Source organism: Tachyglossus aculeatus, unplaced genomic scaffold (genome assembly GCF_015852505.1).
Source record: "Tachyglossus aculeatus isolate mTacAcu1 unplaced genomic scaffold, mTacAcu1.pri scaffold_140_arrow_ctg1, whole genome shotgun sequence".
Lineage (NCBI taxonomy): Eukaryota > Metazoa > Chordata > Mammalia > Monotremata > Tachyglossidae > Tachyglossus > Tachyglossus aculeatus.
The window spans coordinates 431,381-454,083 of record NW_024044866.1 but is presented as its reverse complement, the minus strand read 5'-3'; the positions used below and the strand labels follow the sequence as shown (position 1 = coordinate 454,083).

The following is a 22,703-nucleotide window of genomic DNA, read 5'->3' as shown; positions in this document are numbered from 1 at the left end:
TGGTTTTACTACTACAACATTCCCAGAACCGGCCTCTTCCTCTTCACCCAAATGGCCACCACACTCATCTAGTCACTTTTCTTATCCTGACATAACAACTATACCAGCCCTCCTCACTCATCTCCTAGCTGCCTTTCTCTCTTTCCTCCGGTCCATTACTTCACTCTGTTTCCCAGATCACTTCTCTGGAATGTTCTACCCACAGCTCTGAACTTGTTAAAGATGTTGTTTTTTAATATATTAATGTAAGGCTCTCTACCTGAAAGGTCTTGCTAATAGGACTCTTCTGAAGATGAATCTAAGTTTATCAGACAGCTCTCTCCTGCCCTGCCTCCTTTATCTCTGTCTCTTTATTTTTCTGTCTTTATGACTGCTTATGCACCTCTCTTTAACTCTCTTTCTTTTCGGTCCTGGCATCCAATCTGCACCTCAGATCTCCTCGTATTTGAAAATACTAGGAGAAATCCTGTATAACTACTAAGTAATGTTGAACTTGTAAAAACTGGTGAACAAAATGCATCCTGAAAATACTTAATGATAGTGGAGTTGAGAAATGTCATAGACTCCATTTATATCTTGAACTGCTTACAGTAAATTTCTAAACAGTGAATTGTGAGGGATCCAATGACCTTTCCAGTATGTTTTCACTTAGAACAATGATCTCAGCAAACATTAAGGGATGAGGTATTAATTAGTAGAAAGAGTCCAGGACTCTGGCTTTTAGTCCTAGTTGTGCAATTTGACTGCTGTGGGTGAGTTCCTTATCTTCTCAGTGCCTCTGTTTCTTCATCTGTACAATGGGATAAAATTTCCCCTGTAGGCTTACAGTCTAAGAGGAAGGGGGTACAGATATTTTATCCCCATTGTGCAGATGAAGAAACTGAGGCACTGAGAAGCTAAGGAACTTGCTCAAATCTAGGCTGTGTCTGATTTGATTACCTTGTGTCTACCTAATGTTTAGTATAGCCCTGGAAACTTCCTAGTGCCTTTCTCACTCCCTTCATAATCATCATAATCATCATTATTATTATATTTTAATGTATTCTTAATAGTACAGCAGTCCCTCCATTCCTATTCAGAATGAGGATCTGTGTTCTGAGCTAGTGCTTCGAAATTAGTAATGCTTGATATTTCTCAATTTGGCTGATTCAGGTAAATATCCATCTGCTGTACACTCATCACGTTGGCCAACCTGATGGAGAATTCAAACAACATCACAGAGTTTGTCTTCGGGGGTCTACTCCTAAACCAAAAGGGGAAGGTAACTTGTTTCGTGCTGTTCTTACTCTGTTATTTAGCCACCTTACTGGGCAACCTTCTTATCCTCATCACCATCAGAAACAGCCATCTTAGTCAGCAGCCTATGTACGTTTTCCTCAGTTCCTTGTCCACCATGGACCTCTGCCTCACCGCCACAGTTGCTCCTAAAATGATCGCGGGCCTATTGCTGGAAAGAAAAACCATCTCCCACAACTCCTGCATGGTCCAACTCTTTGGCGCTCACTTCTTCAGCGATGCAAATATATTAATCCTAGTGGCCATGGCTTATGATAGCTACATCGCCATCTGCAAGCCTCTCCACTACCTGATGGATATGAGCCGGCAGACTTGCCACACGTTGGTCTTGGCCTCCTTTGTAGGGGCATTTGTGCATTCGATCGTGCAGATTTTCATCATGGTGCAGCTACCATTCTGTGGCCCCAATCAGATTGGTCACTATTTCTGTGACGTGCTTCCTCTGCTGAAGCTCGTCTGTACCGAGACCTATTTTGTCAACATCTCAATCATTACCAGCACGGGTGTTCTGTCCCTACTAACTTTTTTTGACTTGATCGTTTCCTATCTCATCATTTTATCAGTCCTGAGAAAACACTCCACAGAGGGTCGGCACAAAGCTCTCTCTACCTGTGGTTCGCACATCACCGTGGTACTCATGTTTTTCTTGCCACTCATCTTGACTTATATTCTCTTGGGCGATTCCGTCAGCGAGGATAAAGTGTTTGCCCTCTTTTACACCATCATCGCCCCCATGTTCAACCCCTTCATCTACACAGTGAGATACACCGATATGAAAAATGCCATGAGAAAGGTGTGGTGTACGAAATTGTTAACAGAAAGAAAATAAGTGCATAAAATTGACTTCCATTTCTTACGTTTTCTGTACACTTTAGCATAGCATTGTGCATTATCTCTCCTCCTCCTCCTCCTCCTCCTCCTCCTCCTCTCCTCCCTGTCACCACCCCCCCCTTTGCCCTACTCCCTTCCCCTCCCCACAGCACTTGTATATATTTGTACACATTTATTACTTAATTTCATTTGTACATATTACCCATATTTATTTTATTAATGATGTGTATATAGCTATAATTCCATTTATTCTGATGCTATTGACACCTATCTACTTGCTTTGTTTTGTTGTCCGTCTCCCCCTTCTAGATTGTGAGCCTGTTGTTGGGTCGGGAACATCTCTATATGTTGCCCATTTGTACTTCCCAAGCACTTAGTAAAGTGCTCTGCATACAGTAAGCGCTCAATAAATACACTTGAATGAATAAATTAGCATTAGCATGTGTTTTCTGCACACATTATTCCACATTAGCATATCCACGGGTTGTACTTCCAGACCCCCGTCTTGTACCAATCACTCAGTGGTATTTATTGAGTGCCTTAAGTGTGCAGAGCACTGTACTAAGTGCCTGGGATAGTAAAATACCACAGAGTTGGTAGACATGATCCTTGATATCGTGTAGATCAAATGATCATCAGCATGTCTGCTCTCTTTGTGGCAGAGTTAACATCACATGGCTATCAACCTTTCTATGGCATGCTTCAGCCAAGGCTTCCCCTCTTCCAAAATCCTCAAGAACATGGAGCTCTTCATGTCTTTCTTGAGAACAATTTTCCATGATTGTTATTTGCATGTGTAATGACTCCTAGAACAGTCATCATTTAGTAATTAAAATATAAAACCAGGTGTTTTGTGTGATTCATTTCAACGTGCTTGTGGCATAATGGTTCCTCTCGGTGGGACAGTAAGTTATCTTTGCAAATTACTTTCAAAAATATTCAGACCTGAAAAATTCATTTGCTCTGCATGCTTTGCATCAGCCCTGCCTGCATTTACCATAATTCCACCCTCACACGTCTGACACTGGCTCCATAAAGTTAAGAGACCAGTATCCAGAGCTTGGTACAGTGCCTTGCACAGAGTAAGTGCTTAACAAATACTGTAATAAATTATTATTGTTAATATGCTAAAGCTTGCAAATCCCAGCGTGAATTCATTATGGAAACTAATATTGAAGGAAATTGTTAGAGGATCAATTCTTGCTTTCTGTGTCTGTTTTGCCATTAATATTCATAAGACTGAATGATTTTTTCCCCTTCACTGGATGAAAGTAAGTAGGCATTATGTGGGAGGTATCATGACTGGAACCCGTTAATCTAATTGTGTAGCCAAATGGAAAGAAGCACAGGATTTAGAGTTAGGAGGCCCGGATGTGACTGTCCTCAAGTTGCTTAAATGTTCTTTACCTTAGTTTCCTCATCTGAAAAGCTGAATAAGAAACCTATTTCCCAACCCTCTAGGCTGTGATCCCTGCCTAGAACAGGGACTATGTCCATCTGATTGTTTTGTCTTTACCCCCGCACTTAGCAAAGTATTGGACACCTACTAATCACTGAATGAATATTATCATTAACATTATTGTTATTATCCAATTTCCCATTGCTAAGAAAAGGGGACTATATTAATCTCTCAGGCTGATAGAGCAGAATTGGAAGCAGATAATTTATTCTTAACTATTTCCCTACAATGAATATATGTATTTAAATATTTTCTGACCCCAGCAATCAATTCATCACACTTATTGAGCCCTTTATTATATGCAGAGCACTGTAATAAAAGCTTGGGAAAGTACAGTGTAGCAATATAATAGGTGAGAGTGCTGCCTTTGAACCAATACAGTTTCTCTTTCTCTCTCTCTCCCTTCCCCTTTTCCTCCCTCTCTCTTTCTCTCTATCTCTATACACTGTATGACCAGTCCCAGGTTTAGATTATAACTAATGTTTAGGTTAAGGCTAAAATGATGGTTCTTTTTAGCTTTAAACTCCAAACCCATTACAATCTAAGCCCATGGCAGTCCACAAACGGCCAGAAAAGTTTCAAGCTTCACTAATTAACTAGCCACATGCATATGGGGACTTGTACATAGAGATAAATCAATATGAAAGCACATCCTCTGCCTTTATTGGGTGTTCTATGATGGACTCCTGCCAGGGTCATCAACAACACAACATTATCAAGGAACTAAGACCCGAACAGATACATTTGCAAGAAGATACTGCCTCTCCCTAACATTTGAAATCAAAAGAATGGTTTACAGTAGCAGTAACAGCATTTATTCAGCACTCACTGTGTGGGCCACTGTATAAAGGTCTGGGAGAAAATCCACAGATTTATTCATTCAATCGTATTTATTTATTCATTCACAGATGGGAATTGGACCCTGACTCTGTCCCTCAGGGGTTTCACAATCCAAGTTCATCAGATCTCTCAAGTTAACCTGGCCACCGAGCACCTGATTTTAGTTCAGTGAATGAGATGTTTGGCTCTCTCAGGACAAACCCGAACCTCTTCAAATAGTTTAGGGGAGCACTAGATCAAGAGGACTTGAGGGGAGGCTGAGATGAGGCAAGAAGGAAGGAACTGATTAGTAGAAAGCAGCAACAATATAGGTAGTGTAAAAAAGAAGGGAGCTAGAAGGGAGAAGAAAGAAGAGAAGAAGTGTGCCTAGTTGAAAGAACACAGGCCCGGGTTCTAATCCTGACTCCTCCACTTGTCTGCTGTGTGATCTTAGGGAAGTAATTTCATTTATCTGTGCTTCAGTTACCTCATCTATAAAATGGGGATTAAGACTGTGAGCCCCATGTGGGACATGGACAGTGTCCTACCTGATGATCTTTTATCTACCCCAGTGTTTTGTACAGTGTCTGGCACACAGTGAGCACTTAACTCATACCATTAAGAAAAAGAGGAGAGAGAGTAAAAGGTTGAGTTGGAAGAGATGAGGAAAATAACTCATCATACTGAAGCAGCATGGCTCAGTGGAAAGAGCAAGGGCTTGGAAGTCAGAGATTTTGGGTTCTAATCCTGGCTCCACCACTTGTCAGCTGTGTGACTTTGGGCAAATCACTTAACTTCTCTGTGCCCCAGTTCCCTCATCTGTAAAATGGGGATTAAGACTGTGAGCCCCACGTGGGACAACTTGATCACCTTGTATCCCCTGGAGTTTAGAATAGTGCTTTGCACATAGTAAGTGCTTAACAAATACCATTATTATTTCAACTGGCTTTTCTGCATTTCTTAGTATGTAAAGTAGCTGAGATTTGATTACCTGAATTAGGAAGGAAGCAGCTGTAAAGAAAAATAAGTAAGCTTTCCTCATCAGATGATGAAACGGATACCAAGTTCATTAGTCTCAATCGCTAGAGTTCATGGCTGGACAGGTATAAGGTCCCTTGGAGACTGGTTCCCTTGAGTCTTCAGATGCCTTTAAGTATTTTCCGGAGGATTTTTTGGACTGGTTCAGCAGAGATATTGGTGCCACCTAACAGCTTTTCTGTTCTTCCTGAGCTCAGGAGGATGAGAAAGATTGTCTCAGCAGGCTCAGGACATTTTGGCTTCTAAGAGTTTATTGCTGTAATTTAGAAGCGACGGGTGCCTCGGCTGGTTCTAGAGTAAGATGGATCTGTCAGGCAGTCAGTCTATTGTATTTATTGAGTGATTACTGTGTCCAGAGCATTGAACCAAGCGCTTGGGAGAGTTCAATACAACAATGAGCAAACACCTTTCCTGTCCTCAGTGGCTGCATTTCAAGGAAAAGAATATTAATATTTGACTAGTAGGGGGCAATTCAGTAAAGGAATTTTACAAGGACAGAACAGGACCTTCAAGACTTTGGCCCATGGGACAAAGGTATTATATTCATTCACCCCCTGAACACACCAGGGTGTGTTCAGATGTTGCAATATTTTTATGTTCTAAATGGCCTCTCTTTATGAGCAGCCACGACTGGCAGGGTCCTGGGCGGAACTTTCCAGCACAGCTGCTCAGACCCAATGTTCAGGTGTTGCTGTTCATGTGGATTATGACAAGGAAGGAGGAAGTGTATGCTTAAAGAATTGCCCTACCACGACCGTCCCTAAATACCTGTTCAGAGCTGACAGGTGCAGAATTTAGAATCATCACTGTAGGAGAATCTTATCCCCTTTCACACATCAGCCTTACTACCCAGCCTGGGGCACAGAAATCAACGTTTCTAGAACATTTTTCCCTAAGAAAAAAATTAAAAAGTCTGTGTACTCTACATCACAGGAATTTTTTCATCTAAAGGTAAATTGAATTTTAGAAATATGCTATCTCTCTCCTTTTCTATGTCATTCTTGTTTAGTTCAAAAGGAATTTTCAATTTACAGGCTTTTCTAGCCTTGGAAATTCTTATAGGGGACCTCTTCTTCTTCCTCTTCCTCTTTCTCTTCCTCCTCTTCCAAATCTTTTCTCCTCTTCATTCTTCTTTTTTATGGCATTTTTAAGCCCTTACCAGGTGCCAGTCACTGTGCTAAGCACCGGGGTAATTACTAGGTAATCAGGTTGAACATAGTCCCCGTTCCACATGGGGCTCACAAGTCTTAATTATCATTTTACAGATGATGTCACAAAGGTACAGAGAAGTGACGTGACTCTCCCAAGGTCACACAGCAGACAAGTGGCAGAACCGGGTTTATTACCCAGGTTCTTCTGACTCCCAAGCCCGTACTCGATCCACTAGGCTACACTGATTCTCACCGCCAAATTCCTTGTCCAGCAGAAAGTCACTCAAGGCTACAGATTTCATTGGGATCCTCCTGCCCACAGATGCTGACCTAGGCCATTGGGTGAGATAAGCTGCTCGGAACCAACTATCTATGTTGCAGCATCACTGGGCAGTGACCAAGGTAAAGATGAGGAGCTCAGCTGACAGGGGTTGAACGTGTTGGGGAGAAGACTGGGAAGAGGCAGCCAAGATGTCAGTCAGCAGGAAGTCAGGTCTTTCCCCTCGACTTCTACAGATGCCCCAGTAAACCTTCTGTGCATTGCAGATCTTGTGGGTCATCTTACTCCCTCACTCTACAGTCCCATTCATCAAGTAAACATTTCTGAAAGGGATCGGTACAACAAACCTCTTCTTGTATCTGAGATTCCTCCTGCAACATTTAGCAATTGGAATATTTCTGTTTCATTCTAGATTTTGCTATTTACAGAAATGATTACAATTTGCTTAGCGGTGCAGCAGTCAGGTTGAATTGAAGTCCTGCCTTGGAATGAAAATATTCTAACATAACAATCTATTAATAATAATTGATTATAGTAATTGTGCCTCTATTTGCTAAGCGCTGTGGTAACCGCAAGGTAATCAGATCCCACAAAAGCTTCATAGTCTAAGTAGAAGAGAGAACAGGTATTGAATCCCCATTTTTTAGAAAAGTAAAGTAAGGCCTAGATAAGTGAAGTGACTTGCCCAAGGTGACAGCAGGTACATGACGGAGCTTGGAGTAGAACCACATTCCTCTAAGGTAAAGAATCACCTAATTTGTACTCATGGGAATTTCCCCAAACCTGGAGATCCAAACACTGTACTCTGTCCTGTTCTTAGCATGTTAGCTTATAGTCTTCCTGGGAAGTCTTCTCATTTTCACACTATCAGACGTAGCCATCTGATCGAACAGCCTATGTATTTATTTCTCAGTCTGTTGCCTGCCTTGGATCTCTACTATACCTCCACCATTGTTCCCCAGATGATCTGAAACGTACTTGTTGGGAGTAAAACAATTTCTTTTTCCAACTCTATGGCTCAACTCTTTGCTGTGCATTTCTTTGGTGGGGTTGGGAACTTCATTCTAGTGGAAATGGCTTACGACTGTTACACTGAGTTCTGCAAACCCCTACACTACCTGGCAGGGTGAAGTTTCTATTTGGCCATCTTTGTATGATGCCCAGATTTTAGGTGCTATAAGCCAAACCTCCTTTTTTTGAGGTGTTTGTTAAGTGCTTACTATGAGTCAAGCAGTATTCTAAGGACTGGGGAGAGTACAGTGTAGCAGAGTTGGTATACACATTCCCTGACACATACATACATTCTAAATAGGAGGGGCAACAGGCAATTCATTGCCATTTGACAGTTGAGGAGAGGAGACTGAGGCCCAGAGAAGTTAAGAGATTTGCCCAAGGTCAAACAGCAGCAAGGTAACACATCCAGAAATAGAACCCAGATCCTTCTGATTCCCAGGCCTGTTCTTTATCCACTAGGCCATGTTGCTTCTCTGTCTCACAAGGATGTAACTTTGACCTTCTCCTCAACTCATTTCTCTTACTCAACTCACATATTAAATCTGTCACCAAATCCTGTAGGTTCTTCCTTCTCAAATCATTAAATTCTGCCCTTTCCTCTCCATCCAAACTGCTAAAATCTTGATCCAAGCTCTTATCCTATCTCTCCTTGATTACTGCATCAGCTCCATGCTGACCTCCCTACCTCCTTACTCTCTCCACTCTAGTTCATACTTCACTCAATTGCCTGGAACATTTTTTCTACAAAACCATTCTATCCATGTTTCACCGCTCCTCAGGAACCTCTAGTGGTTACCCATTCACCTCTGCTCAAACAGAACATCCTTACCATTGGATTTTGAACACTTAACCACCTTGTCCCCTCCTATCATACCTCCCTGATTTCCTACTATATCCCAGGACGCACACTTTGATCCTCTCACACCAAGCTATTTACTGTACTTTGATCTCGTCTATCTCACCAGTGACCCCTCGCCCATATCCTGCCTCTGGCCTGAAATTTCCTCCTCCTATATATACTACAGACTACCACTTTCCCCACCTTCAAGTCTTTTTAAACTCACATCTCATGCTAGAGGCCTTCCTTGACTAAACCCTCATTTTCCCGACTCCCTCTCATTTTCTGCATCACCCTTGCACTTGGATTCACAACGTTTACTTACTCCACCCTCAGCCTTCCACCACTTGTGTACATATCGACAATTTTCTATGTATACTAATGTCTCTCCTCCCCCCTAGACTGTAAACTACTTGTGGGAAGGGAATGAACGTGACCAACAACTCTCTTATACTCTTTGCTTAGTAAAGTGCCCTGCACAACATAAGCACCCAATAAATATGATTGTTTGATTCTCACTGTGCCTTGCTCTCACCTCTCCTGCATTCACCCCATTACTCACAACTTTCCTCCTGCCTTCCTCCAGGAACCTGGGTATATGGGGGAAGGATTCTTTTAAGGAGGATTTGGCAATTCATTGACTATGGGGAATGAGAGAGGAATAAAGGATAAACCGACAATTGTTGGCGTTCGAAATGGGGATGATATCTGCGCTGTCAGTTGTGATGGGAAGTTAGGTGGAGGAGAAGATGTGGGAAGGATAAAAGTTGGATATATATATTGCTCTTGGTACTCTGCATCTTCTAGATGGTTTTACCAAAAGAAAATATAGTAATTCAAGAAAATGGAACAAAAAAGAATCCAAGATTATCTTTGATATCTTTGATGAACTTAAGTCCTTGACTCCATAAACGCCTCCTGCCCAGAACTTGCCTGATTTCAGCTGTGTAGATCCCAATGTCTGTTTCCAGTAAAGCCGATGGGTAAGGGAGAAAATCTCTCCTTGGAATATGTTGGCCTCACTCGGAGCTCAGAGACAGAAGATTGAGATGGAATGGTGGCAGAGGTCAAACGGTTAACTAAAATGCAAATTAAGTGCATGAGACAAAGTTTCTGGATTGAAATAAAAACAGTTAGCTCCAAGCCCCAAAAGGCACTTAGTACAGTGCTCTGCGCACAGTAAGCGCTCAATAAATATGATTGAATGAACGAATTCCCTGCCTAAAACGAGGTTTGCGTTTGAATGCAAGAGAGTATTTCCTTGTCAAGCACTGGTGCATTTTCCTGGATAAGAGATATGTTCTCTTGGGATAAAATTCTGTTCATTCTACCATTTATCTGCTGGGAAATTGTCATAAGGTCCTTGACACTCACATACTTGATCTGATTTTAGCACATTAGATGAAGCTGTGTAAACTGTATCTTTTGCTAGAGGAACTCATCTGGACAAAGTTCACATTTCGGGATTTGAATCACCCCCTTTCTATGTTAGTATGGTGCCTTGTGTCCACCATCCTCAGACTTTGTCAGAAAAAAATCCTAAATATTTGACACAATATCAATCACTTCTTTTTTTGTCATGTCCAAAGTCAGTCAGCGACATACGAAAAGAGAATTGTAAAAAGAAAAATGATGCTTCTAGAATTGCTTAGCTTCTCCCCCCAGATCTTCTCTGCAGACATTCTGGTTCCATCAGACAGGTTTTAAAGGAATCCCAAACACATCAACTCCTTTGAAGACTAACAGTGACAGAACATGATTATTTATATGTCAATATGTAATTTTTTCCCAGTTCAAATATGAAATAGCTTCAAATGAGCCAAAAACGTTTTATTTCAGCTGGCTATTTCTAATAGAATGAGGTATGGCAACCGAGACTTTAAAATTCATTTGAAAGGCATTGGCCATTAATTTCCTTGGTATTTTTCCCTATGGACAGGATTTGAATGGGGCTGAATTTACAGGATGTTATCAAGCAAAGGACAGCTGTGTTGAATAGAGAGGTTATGAAAATTTGGATTTGAACACTCCCAGTTTTGCCAATAACTGCAAACCTGTAGCAGTTTGGTTAAAAGACTTAGGTGAGAAATCACATATAATAAAAACTATGCAACTTTGTACATACTATCTATGATATTTCTGCTCATAATCATTACAGATAAATGCTCCTCATTCACAGGATGGAAAATAACAGGAACAATGTCACAGAATTTGTTCTCTTAGGTCTGTCCAGTGATAGAAATTTGCAGATATTCTGCTTTGGATTGCTCCTCTCTTGTTACATTGCCACCCTCTTAGGAAATTTCCTCATCCTTATCACCATCAAATGGAGCCCCCTCTTCAAGGAACCCATGTACGTCTTCCTCTTCCACTTGTTCCTCATGGACATCTGCTATACTTCCACAGTAACTCCCCAACTGGTCAGAGATATGATGTCTGAGAAGAAAACCATCTCTTTCGACCACTGTATGATGCAACTCTTCACCTTGCACTTATTTGGAGGGGTTGAGATCTTCATTTTCGTGGGGATGGCTATGATCATTATGTTGCCATCTGCAAACCCTTACACTATATGGTCATCATGAACGTGCAGCGATGTGCCACAGTGGTTGCAGTGTGCTGGGGAGGAGCATTTCTCCATTCCATCATCTAGTGGCTTCTTGTCATTTTTTTGCCCTTCTGTGATCCTAATAAGATTGACCACTATTTCTGTGATGTTTACCCTCTCTGGGAACTGGCTTTCTCAGATACATATGTGGCTGGATTTTTAGTCCTCGCCAGTTTAGGAACAATTGTGCTGGCTACTTTTGCAGTTTTAGGCTTCTCTTATGTCACCATTTTAGCCAGTCTGAGGACCTGCTCTTCGGAAGGATGTCTCAAAGCCCGCTCCAACTGTGTTTCCCGCATCACGGTGGTGGCATTGCTTTTCTTGCCCTCCATCTTCACTTACCTCTGCCCAGCCCAGATATTCCATGAGGATAAGGTATTTGCTCTGTTTTTCACCTTCATCACCCCCATGTTCAATACCCTCATCTACACTCTGAGGACTAGAGAGATGAAAACGGCCATGAGAAAGGTGTGGTGTTGGAAGCCATGTTTGAAGGGAAAATCAGGCAGGTGAAATAGATGTCCATATGTTCTGTCTTTCCCTCCTACATTTGGCTTACTCCATCCACCCAACTCTTTTCTGTACAATCAACCCAGGTTTTCTCCTAAGCTGAGGGGAAACAAGAACTCTTACTGTTTATCGGATTGTAAACATCCCTTCCTCCACCTCAATGCCTATATTTAATACGGCCATCCATTATCCTTTGCCATTTCAAATAAACTATTTTCAAGAAAAGGAATATCTCCTTGCTTAATGGAATGGAGAGCTTATTACTGTCTTCAATTGATGTTGAAATTAATTGTAAGCATCTAGGGAGAGGGAGTTACATCTTTGATGTGTGCTGTGCAGCAGTGGCAAATGTGCGTTTTAATAGATATAGTTTCTAGTAAATACTTCTGTGTAAAGCAGGTTTCTCAGTGGGTTCTACTCATACAGTTGCCTCAGTCCCACCTTGCTAGTAGATGAGGCGCAGAACGGGGGTTAAAAACTCTTTTCAGACGTGGGTGGGGGGAAGAATTTATGGTTTTCAATGGGAAGTAGTGTGATTAGCGGTAGGAGCACAAGTCTAGTAGTCAGAGGTTTTGGGTTCTAATACTGTTCTTGCCATTTGTGTCCTGTGTGACCTTGTGCCAGTCAATTAACTTTTTTTCTGTGTCTCAGTTACATCCTCTGTAAAATGGAAATTGAGACTCTGAGCCCTATGTGGAATCTAGACAGTGTCCAAAATGATTATCTTATTTTACCCTAGTGCTTAGTTCAGTGTCTGGCACACAGTAAGCCCTTAAAAAACTGATCATTAAAAATCATCTTTACGTCACTTAATGCATGTTATTGGTCTATAATATGGTTAAGGAACTAATTCACTAGGCTGAGTTCTTTTAAACAAGTTGGGTCTTCCTGGAATTGTTCAGTGGGAAGGGATTTATTTGAGATCATATTTTTCTTTGAAGGAAAGGGGGTAGTGTTCTTTGTGGTACGTTCTTCTGCAGTTGAAACTATGATGGGAGGATTTATGACTCGAAAGAAAAGAAACTGCTATTCAGACAGGAGATGTCTGCTGTTAACATAAAATGGAAAGCCTACTAGAATGGAAGATAAATACTTGGAAAAGTAGCTTTCAGAATGATGGAGACAATAATGTGTCCATGCAGTTTAAAAAATATGATGTAGACGTAAGAGGAGCAGTAAGGAGCTATCCCCATGAGAATGTTCACATATCTTTGTTGCAGCTTTATGTTATAATGTGAGAGGCAATTTATCCCTCACTTGGCAGGTAGACAATCTGTAGTGTACTATATAAAAGATGATTTTTGCAAGCAATATGCATAGTGGTAGGGTCAGAATTTTTCTTCTTTTTGTCTTATTTCTAAAGGTATTTTACTCAATCAATCAATCATATTTATTGAGCGCTTACTTTGTGCAGAGCACTGTACTAAGCGCTTGGGAAGTACAAGTTGGCAACATATAGAGGTAGTCCCTACCTAACAGTGGGCTCACAGTCTAGAAGGGGGAGACAGAGAACAAAACCAAACATATTAACAAAATAAAATAATTAGAATAGATATGTACAAATAAAATAAACAAATAGAGTAATAAACACGTACAAACATATATACATATATACAGGTGCTGTGGGGAAGGGAAGGAGGTACGACGGGGGAGATGTGGGGGGCAAGGGTGAGAGGAAGGAGGGGGCTCAGTCTGGGAAGGCCTCCTGGAGGAGGTGAGCTCTCAGTAGGGCCTTGAAGGGAGGAAGAGAGCTAGCTTGGCGGCTGTGCGGAGGGAGGGCATTCCAGGCCAGGGGGATGACGTGGGCCGGGGGTCGACGGCGGGACAGGAGAGAACGAGGCACAGTGAGGAGTTTAGCGGCAGAGGAGCGGAGGGTGCGGGCTTGGCTGTAGAAGGAGAGAAGGTAGGTGAGGTAGGAGGGGCGAGGGGATGGACAGCCTTGAAGCCCAGGGTGACGAGTTTCTTCCTGATGTGCAGATTGATTGGTAGCCACTAGAGATTTTTGAAGAGGGGAGTAACATGCCCAAAGCGTTTCTGGTCAAAGACAATCCGGGCAGCAGCATGAAGTATGGATTGAAGTGGGGAGAGACACGAGGATGGGAGATCGGAGAGAAGGCTGATGCAGTAGTCCAGACGGGATAAGATGAGAGCTTGAATGAGCCGGGTAGCGGTTTGGATGGAGAGGAAAGGGCAGATCTTGGCAATGTTGTGGAGCTGAGACCGGCAGGTTTTGGTGACGGCTTGGATGTGAAGGTTGAATGAGAGAGCGGAATCGAGGATGACACCAGGTTTGCGGGCTTGTGAGACGGGAAGGGTGGTAGTGCCGTCAACAGTGATGGGAAAGTCAGGGAGAGGGCAGGGTTTGGGAGGGAAGACAAGGAGTTCAGTCTTGGATATGTTGAGTTTTAGATGGCAGGCAGACATTCATATGGAGATGTCCTGAAGCCAGGAGTAGATGCGAGCCTGGAGGGAGGGGGAGAGAGCAGGGGCAGAGATGTAGATTTGGGTGTCATCAGCGTAGAGATGATAGTTGAAGACGTGGGAGTGAATGAGGTCACCAAAGGAGTGAGTGTAGATCGAGAACAGAAGGGGACCAAGAACTGAACCTTGGGGAACCCCCACAGTTAAGTATGTAGTTAAGTGCTTACTATCTGTCAGGCACAGTGTTTAAGCACTGGGGTAGATACAAGCTAATCAAGTTGGACAGAGTCCGTGTCCCATTTTACAGGTGATGTAACTGAGGCATAGAGAAGTTCAGTGACCTGCTTAAGGTCAAACACATTCATTAATTCAGTGGTATTTATTGAACACTTACTGTATGCAGAACACTGTACTAAGCGTTTGGAAAGTATAATTTGGCAAAAGATAGAGACGGTCCCTACTCAGGATGAGAATCCAGTTCCTTCTGATTCCCTGGCCCTTGTTATATCCTCTAGGCCAGGTCACAAGAGTTAGAACTATGACTCAGACCGGGACTCTGGTTGGACTTTGGCTTAGATTTCAAGCTGGATTTAGATCCCAAGAGAGACTAGAATGTCAATCCCGGTTTCTCTTAAGTAGCATGGGGTGGCTTGTAGCCATACAGTAAGCACATAACAACTACGATAATAATAATAAAAATTAAGATCACTTACTTTCCATGTGACTTTTGGCACATCCCTTAACTTCTCTGTGTTTCCATTTCCTCATTTCTAAACTGGGGATTCAATACCTGCTCTCCTTCCTACTTTAACTGCGAGTCCTGTAAGGAAGAGGTACTGTGTCTGAGCTGATTATTTTCCATCTACCCTGGTACTGAGTAAAACGTTTTGCACATAGTGAGCACTTAGCAAATATCACATTTCCAACTATTATTTCTCTTAGACTTCCAGTAACTATAGAGAACCTTTACAAAAGGGGCAGGAATATAGGAGGGTATGAGAGAAGTCTTTGTTTCCCTCTGAGACACAGAGCGCTGGAGGGTGGCTTAGTGGATAGAACATGGGCCTGGGAGTCAGAAGGATCTGAGGTCTGATCCCAGCACCACACCTGTCTGCTGTGTGACTCTGGGAAAGTCACTTCACTTCTCTGTGCCTCAGTGACCTCATCTGTCAAATGGGAATAAGAGTTTGAGTCCTACGTGGGACAGGGACTGTGTCTAACAGTATTAAATTGTATCTACCCCAGCTCCTAGAACAGTGTTTGGCACATAGTCAGCTTTTAACAAGTACCATAATGATTATCAGTATTCCCTTGGGAAAATAGTGCTGGGTGATAGTAGCACAATACCTGAGCTCAGGAGGGGACGATTTTAATCAATCAAGCAAACAATCAATCAATTGTTGTTATTGAGCACTTATCATGTGTAGAGCATAAATTCATTTCATTAAATTGTATTTATTGAGAGCTTACTGTGCGCAAAGCACTGTACTAAGCAATTGGAAAGTACACTACAGCAATAGAGTCAATTCCTGCCTAAAATGTTCTTGAGTCGCATTCATTGAGCATTTACTGTGTGCAAACCACTGTACTAAGAGATTGGAGCACTTTACAAGGCGCTTGGGAAAGTGCAATAGAACAGAATCGGTAGACATTACCCCTGGCCACAGTGAGCTAACAGTTTACAGGGGGAGCTAGACATCAAAATCAATTATACCTAGGGAAACATTAGAGCATAAGGAGGTGTACTATAAATGATGTGGGCTGAGGCAAAAACCAAAGGTACACAGCCAAGTGCAGAGTCATTGCAGAGCAAAGGGTGGAGAAGGTAATTGAAGAGAAAGCTTATTCAGGGAGGGCCTTCTGGAGGAGACCTTCTCCATTTACGTCTGGTCTGTGTGCTTATGACCTGCTCTTTGCTCCACATGCTGAGGTGAGCTGTGCTCAGGAGGGAGACACAAACTCCATGAGTAAATTTCCAGTTGATTCTTTGATTCTGAAAAAATTTAAAGGCCACCTGCAAATGCTTCTTTCATGATTAAGAAATACGTAAACCTGAGTTTCAATGCATGTGGATGATGTATAATTTATTATTTCCAAAGGGCATTTTTAACCAGCTTCTGTTTAAACAAGACACCTTAGCTATATGATTTGTGTGTTTCTTCAATGTTTTCATAACAGTATAATTCTGTAGCCAACTAGTAAAAGGTGAATGAACATTTATCCTTTATGTTGACCATCAGGGTTATCATATGCTTTCTGTAACTGGCTCATAAAACAATCAATCCATAGGATTTCCTGAGTATCAACTGCAAGCAGAGCATAAAGCTAAGCTCTTGAAGGAGTATAATAAAGATAAAAGACATGATCCCTGGGCTCAAGGAACGTACAATCTATTGGCTGTGAGAGGTACAGAATAATTTCCAATTGGATGAAAGAAAAGTGGAAAGATGGTTAAATGAGTCTTTAAATTATTTAATAGTGCCTAATGTGTATGGCTGGCTGTGAATGCAAATGAACTGACTGGGTAGTTGAAAGGGTATAATCTGGGAGAAGAAAATAATCAACAAATTGTTAAATTATAATCAAAAATACGGCCAAAGTTACAGAATTGATAGCAGTGCCCACGATGTATCAAACTTGTTTTCAACGTGATGAAGAGAGGTTCCTGGGTTTGTTCCACCTCCACCTCTGATAAAGAAGATCTTCAGGGACTTTGGGAGCTGGAAGAGTCCCTGGATCTTTAAAATGTTTAGCTTTAACAGCTGAGTCTTCTAAGCAAAGTTTATTCCAAAGTTATCTCTGCATCAAGCATTTGCTGGACCGAGGAGGAAAACTTTGTAGTTGCCGGGTTTTTTTTTTCCTCTAAGCTCAGACATAGGTGGGTGAGGTTGCATGTCTCAGACAGCGCCAAGGATACAAAGTTTACTCTCGGGAAACCAGAGATGACTCGAGATTCAGAAACTCCAGTTTTTTTGGAAACTCCCTCCAACCAATGTGAAGGTTGGATTTCCACTGAGACTTGAGTTCTGTCCTGATGCAGCTCTAAGAAGCGTTTGATTCCCGTGACTGGACATAAAGATCCAAGCACACAGAAATGCATCACTGTGGGAAGACTAACAAAGGGGTAAGGTTTCTTTTCTTTTTTATAACAGCAGAGTTTTCTCTTAATTTCCCAGTTCTCATTCTAAGATTCCCTCATTCCTTCTCATCCTATGAAAACTATCGCCCCTTCCCTCCTTAACGTCCATCTACAGCTGCTCAATCTCCACTGTTTCCCTCCTCTCTGCCTTCAAACATGCCCTCATCTCCCCGATCCTAAAAAAGAAAACCCTCACTTGACCCCAACTCCCCTTCTAGTTATCGCCCTATCTCCCTCCTACCTTTCCTTTCCAAACTCATAAAACGAGTCGTCTACACTTGCTGCCTCGAATTCCTCAAATCCAACTCTCTCCTGGACCCCCTCCAATCTGCCTTCCGTCCCCTACACTCCAACGAAACTGCCCTCTCAAAGGTTACCAATGACCTCCTTCTTGCCAAATTCAATGGCTGCTACTCTATCCCAACCATCCTCGACCTCTCAGCTTCCTTCGAAACTGTGGACCACCCCCTTCTCCTCAACACGCTATCCAACCTTGGCTTCACAGACTCCGTCCTCTCCTGGTTCTCCTCTTATACTTCTGGCCGTTCATTCTCAGTGTCCTTCCCGGGCTCCTCTTCCCGCTCCTATCCCCATACTGTAGGGGTTCCTCGAGGGTCAGTTCTTGATCCCCTTCTGTTCTCTATCTATACTCACCCCCTTGGTGAACTCATTCCGTTCCACGGCTTCAACTATCATCTCTATGCTGATGACACCCAAATCTACATCTCCACCACCCCTGCTCTCTCTCCCTCCCTCCATGTTAGTATCTCCTCCTGCCTTCAGGTCACCTCCATCTGGATGTCTTCCCGCCATCTAAAACTCAACATGTCCAAAACTGAGCTCCTTATCTTCCCTCCCAAACTCTGTCCTCTCCCTCACTTTTCTGTCACTGTAGACGGCACTGCCATCCTTCCCATCTCACAAGCCCGCAACCTTGATGTCATCCTCGACTCCACTCTCTCGTTCACCCCGTACATCCAATCCGTCACCAAAACCTGCCGGTTTCACCTCCACAACATCGCCAAGATCAACCCTATCCTCTCCATCCAAACCGCTACCTTGCTGGTTCAATCTCTCATCCTATCCCGACTGGATCACTGCATCAGCCTCCTCTCTGATCTGCCATCCTCCTGTCTCTCCCCACTTCAGTCTATACTTCACTCTTCTACGTGGATTATCTTTGTACAGAAAGGCTTAGGGCATATCACTTCCCTCCTCAATATTCTCCAGTGGATGCCTGTCAACCTACGAATCAAGCAAAAGCTCCTTACTCTCGGCCTCAGGGATCTTCATCACCTCGCCCCCTCCTACCTCACCTCACTTCTCTCCTTTAACAGCCGAGCCAGCACTCTCCACTCCTCTGCCGCTAACCTCCTCACTGTGCCTCGTTATTGCCCATCCCTCCATAGACCCCTGACCCACGTCCTTCCTCTTGCCTGGAATACTCTTCCTCCACACATCCGCCAAACTAGCTCTCTTACTCCCTTCTAAGCCCTACAGAGAACTCACCTCCTCCAGGAGGCCTTCCCAGACTGAGCCCCCTTTTTCCTCTCCTCCTCCCTTCTCCATTACCCTCCACTGTGCCCTATGGCACTTGTATATACTTGTAAATATTTGTTACTCCATTTATTTTCCTTGTATATATTTACTACTCTATGTATTTTACTAATGATGTACATATAGCTATAATTCTATTTATTCTGATGGTTTTGACAGCTGTCTGCATGTTTTGTTTTGTTGTCTGTCTCCCCCTTCTTGACCATGAGCCCGTTGTTGGGTAGGGACCATCTCTATGTGTTTCCCACTTGTACTTCCCATGCGCTTTAATAGAGTCCCCTGCACACAGTAAGCATTCATTTAATATGATTGATTGAATGAATGAATGAATAAATACGTGCATCACCTCTGTTATATTGTACTCTCCAATGCACGTAGTGCAATGCTCTGCACATAGTAAGTGCTCAATAAATAGGATCGATTGCTAGTTTTATAATATGTATGGTATTTGTTAAGCATTTGCTCTGTGTTATACACTGGAATAAATTCAGGATGATTATTGCTGTTATTATTTTTATTATTCTATTTGTTAAGTCCTATGTGTTAAGCACTGTACTAAGTATTAGGATGGATAAAAGATTATCTGTACAAGGCTTGCAGTGTGATCCAGTGAATAAAGCATGGGCCTGTCCCGAGGTGACCCTGGGGTACCGGCCATCTCAAGGTCAAATACTATCTCGTGACCAACTGAGCCAGCAGGAGGAACTCGGAAGTGAGGGTGGAATACTGCCCGCACAACCAAAACTGCTAGATTGACAGCCCAAGCTGGGAATACAGAAGGTGTCCCTTGCCCCGTGCCAATCAAATTAGGTATGGAGGAGGGGGGAGGGCAGAGATTGGATAGACTGATGCCCGAAGCTGGAATGGCCTGGGGGCACAGGTAATAAATACCTATCGCCTCTGACCTTCGGGGTCAGAACACCAGGACACGCAGCAGCAGGAGGAGCAGCCGCTGCAGCAACAGCAGCCCACGTGTCTCTCTCTGCCCAGAAGGCCAGACGCCCGCTCTGCAACCAGAACCAACACACTGAGGCAAGAGCCGCGGGAGGTGTGAGTGTCTCGTGAGTGGGACCCTGGTACCCCGCTGCTGATGGGAATCATGAGTGGATTCCTCCCATGTAGGGAGAGCACATGGTGAGAGCTAGGCATGAAATGAATTCTTCCCGAGTGGGAAGTGCACATGAGTGAGAGCTAGCCACCTCACCCACGTGCGATTAACGTATGATTGTGTTCCTCCCATGTACGGAAGCTCTAATATCGCTAATTGATTATATTCCTCCCGAAAGGGAAGTTCAATCCATTGCACCTAAACAATTACATAAGTTCAAATCGCCTCGCGGAATAAATTTTATATAAAACTCAGGCTTTCCATCCCCCGCCTCCCTCTCTCTCTCTCTCTCTCTCTCTCTCTTGCCTCACCAATCACTGAACGAACCCGTCCCCGGACGACAGGTGACAGGGCCTTGTAGTCAGAAGGATCAGGGTTCTAATCCTGGCTCCACCACTTGTCTGCTGCTTGACCTTGGGCAAATCACTTAACATGATAATAGTAATAACAATGGCTTTTTAAAGTACTTATTATGTGCCAAGCACTGTTCTTAAACCTGGAGTAGATACAAACTAATCAGATTGTACCATGTGTGGCTAACACTCCTAAGCCCCATTTTACAGAAGAGGTAACTGAGGCACAGAGACGTTAAGTGACTTGTCCAAAGTTGCACTGCTGACAAGTGTCAGAGCCGGGATGAGAACCCACTACCTCTGACTTGCAACCCCAGCCTCTTTCCACTAAGCCAGGATGCTTCTACATGTCAACATGTGGGAAACAGATCCTGTCCAACCTGATTAGCACTGTTCAAGTGCTTAGACCAATGCCTGGCATATAGTAAGCACTTAACAAATAACATTAAAAAATGGGGGCACGGGGTCTAAGTAGGAGGGAGGTAGAATTTAATCCTCATTACACAGTTGGGAAAATGTGGCACAGAGTCGTTCGATGAGTTGGTCAAGATCACACAGCAGGCAGGTGGGAGAGCTGGAATTAGACCCCAAATCTTGTGTCTCCTATGCCTGTGCTTTTGCACTGCAAAATGGGGATACCATTTTCCATCTCCCTTCTTAGATGGTGAGCCCTATATGGAAAAAGGACTGTTTCCTACCTTATTATCATGCATTCTGGTACTTAAGACAATGCCTGGCATAGGGTGAGCTCTTGATGAATAAAAATATGTTTTTATCATCTCAGTAGATATGAAAGGGATGTATATCCAGAAAAGATATAAAGTTTATCTTGCAGTGTTCTCACATACATTTACACAGTATTGTAAGTGATATTTAATTATAAATACAATGAACTTGGCACTGAAATTTTCTAAATTTTATTTACGATGTTTCATTTTGCAATAATTTCAGGGAAATATTCCTCATTCCCAGGATGGAAAATAGGAAAAACGTCATTGAATTTGTTCTTTTAGGTCTGTCTAGTAATAGAAATTTGCAGATATTCTTCGTTGGGGCTGTTCCTCTCCTGTTACATTGCAATGCTCGTAGGGAATCTCATCATCCTCATCACTGTCAGAGGCAATTCCCTCATCAAACAGCTCATGCACTTCTTCATTTGCCACTTCTCCCTCATGGACCTCTGCTAAACTTCCAAAGTGACTCCCAAATTGGTCAGAGATTCGGTGTTCGAGAAGAAAATCATTCCTTTCGACCACTGCATGATGCAACTCTTCACCTTGCACTTATTTGGTGGGTTGGAGATCTTCATTATCATGGGGATGGCCTACGATCGCTATGTTGCCATCTGCAAACCCTTACACTATATGGTCATCATGATCGCGCAGCGATGTGTCACAGTGGTTGAAGTGTGCTAGGGAGGAGCATTTCTCCATTCCTCAGTCCAGTGGCTCCTTGTCTTGTTTTGCCCTTCTGTGGCCCTAATAAGATTGATCACTATTTGTGCAATGTTTACACTCTCCTGGAACTGGCTTGCTCATATACCTACGTGACTGGATTTTTAGTCCTCGTCAATACAGGGACAGTTGTGTCGGTTTCTTTCGCAATCTTGGTCTTCTCTTACATCACCATTTTAACCAGTCTAAGGACCCACTCTTTCGAAGGACGTCACAAAGCCCTCTCCACCTGCACTTCCCATATAACCGTGGTGGCATTGTTTTTCTTGCCCTGCAACTTAATTTACCTCCGGCCAGCCCAGACCTTCCCAGAAGATAAGGTGTTTACTCTGTTTTACACATAATCGCCCACATGTTCAACCCCCTCATCTACACGTTGAGGAACAGAGAGTTGAAAACGGCCATGAAAAAGGTGTGGTGTTGGAAGCCTCGTTTGGAGGGAAAAGCAGGCAGGTGAAATGGATGTCCACATGTCCTGTCTTCCCCTCCTGCATTTGGCTTACTCTATCTACCCACCTCTTCTCTGTACAATCAACCCAGGTTTTCTCCTAGGCTCAGGGGAATGGAGAATTCTTACTGTTTATCAGACAGTAAACATCCCTTTCTCCACCTCAATGCCTATATTTAATGCATCCATTCATTATCCTATGCCATTTCAAATAAAATATTTTCAAGAAACAGAATAACCCCTTCTTAATGAGATGGATTTCTAATTATGGCCTTCATTTGATGTTAAAATTAATTGTAAGTTTCTAGGGAGAGGGAGTTACATCTTTGACGTACACTGTGCAGCGATGGCAGATGTGGGTTTTAGCAGATATAGTTTC

The 22,703-nt window shown here is 42.9% G+C and overlaps 1 protein-coding gene across 1 annotated transcript; it reads left to right on the top strand.

Moving 5' to 3' along the window:
* Positions 1-1,195: 1,195 nt before the first annotated feature.
* Positions 1,196-22,220, top strand: LOC119923069 (olfactory receptor 4P4-like). Its single transcript, XM_038742626.1, has 5 exons — positions 1,196-2,096; positions 6,976-6,996; positions 11,025-11,192; positions 11,540-11,709; positions 21,909-22,220. Exons 1-5 carry the CDS (start codon positions 1,196-1,198, stop codon positions 22,218-22,220), a joined length of 1,572 nt encoding a protein of 523 aa, XP_038598554.1.
* Positions 22,221-22,703: the final 483 nt, after the last annotated feature.

Coding starts and splice junctions, on each gene's coding strand:
- LOC119923069 (XM_038742626.1), top strand. CDS start 1,196: ATGGAGAATTCAAACAACATCACAGAGTTTGTCTTCGGGGGTCTACTC. Junction 6,997..11,024: donor ATCACTGGGCAGTGACCAAG/GTAAAGATGAGG, acceptor CCACCCTCTTAG/GAAATTTCCTCATCCTTATC. Junction 11,193..11,539: donor AACCATCTCTTTCGACCACT/GTATGATGCAAC, acceptor CTACTTTTGCAG/TTTTAGGCTTCTCTTATGTC.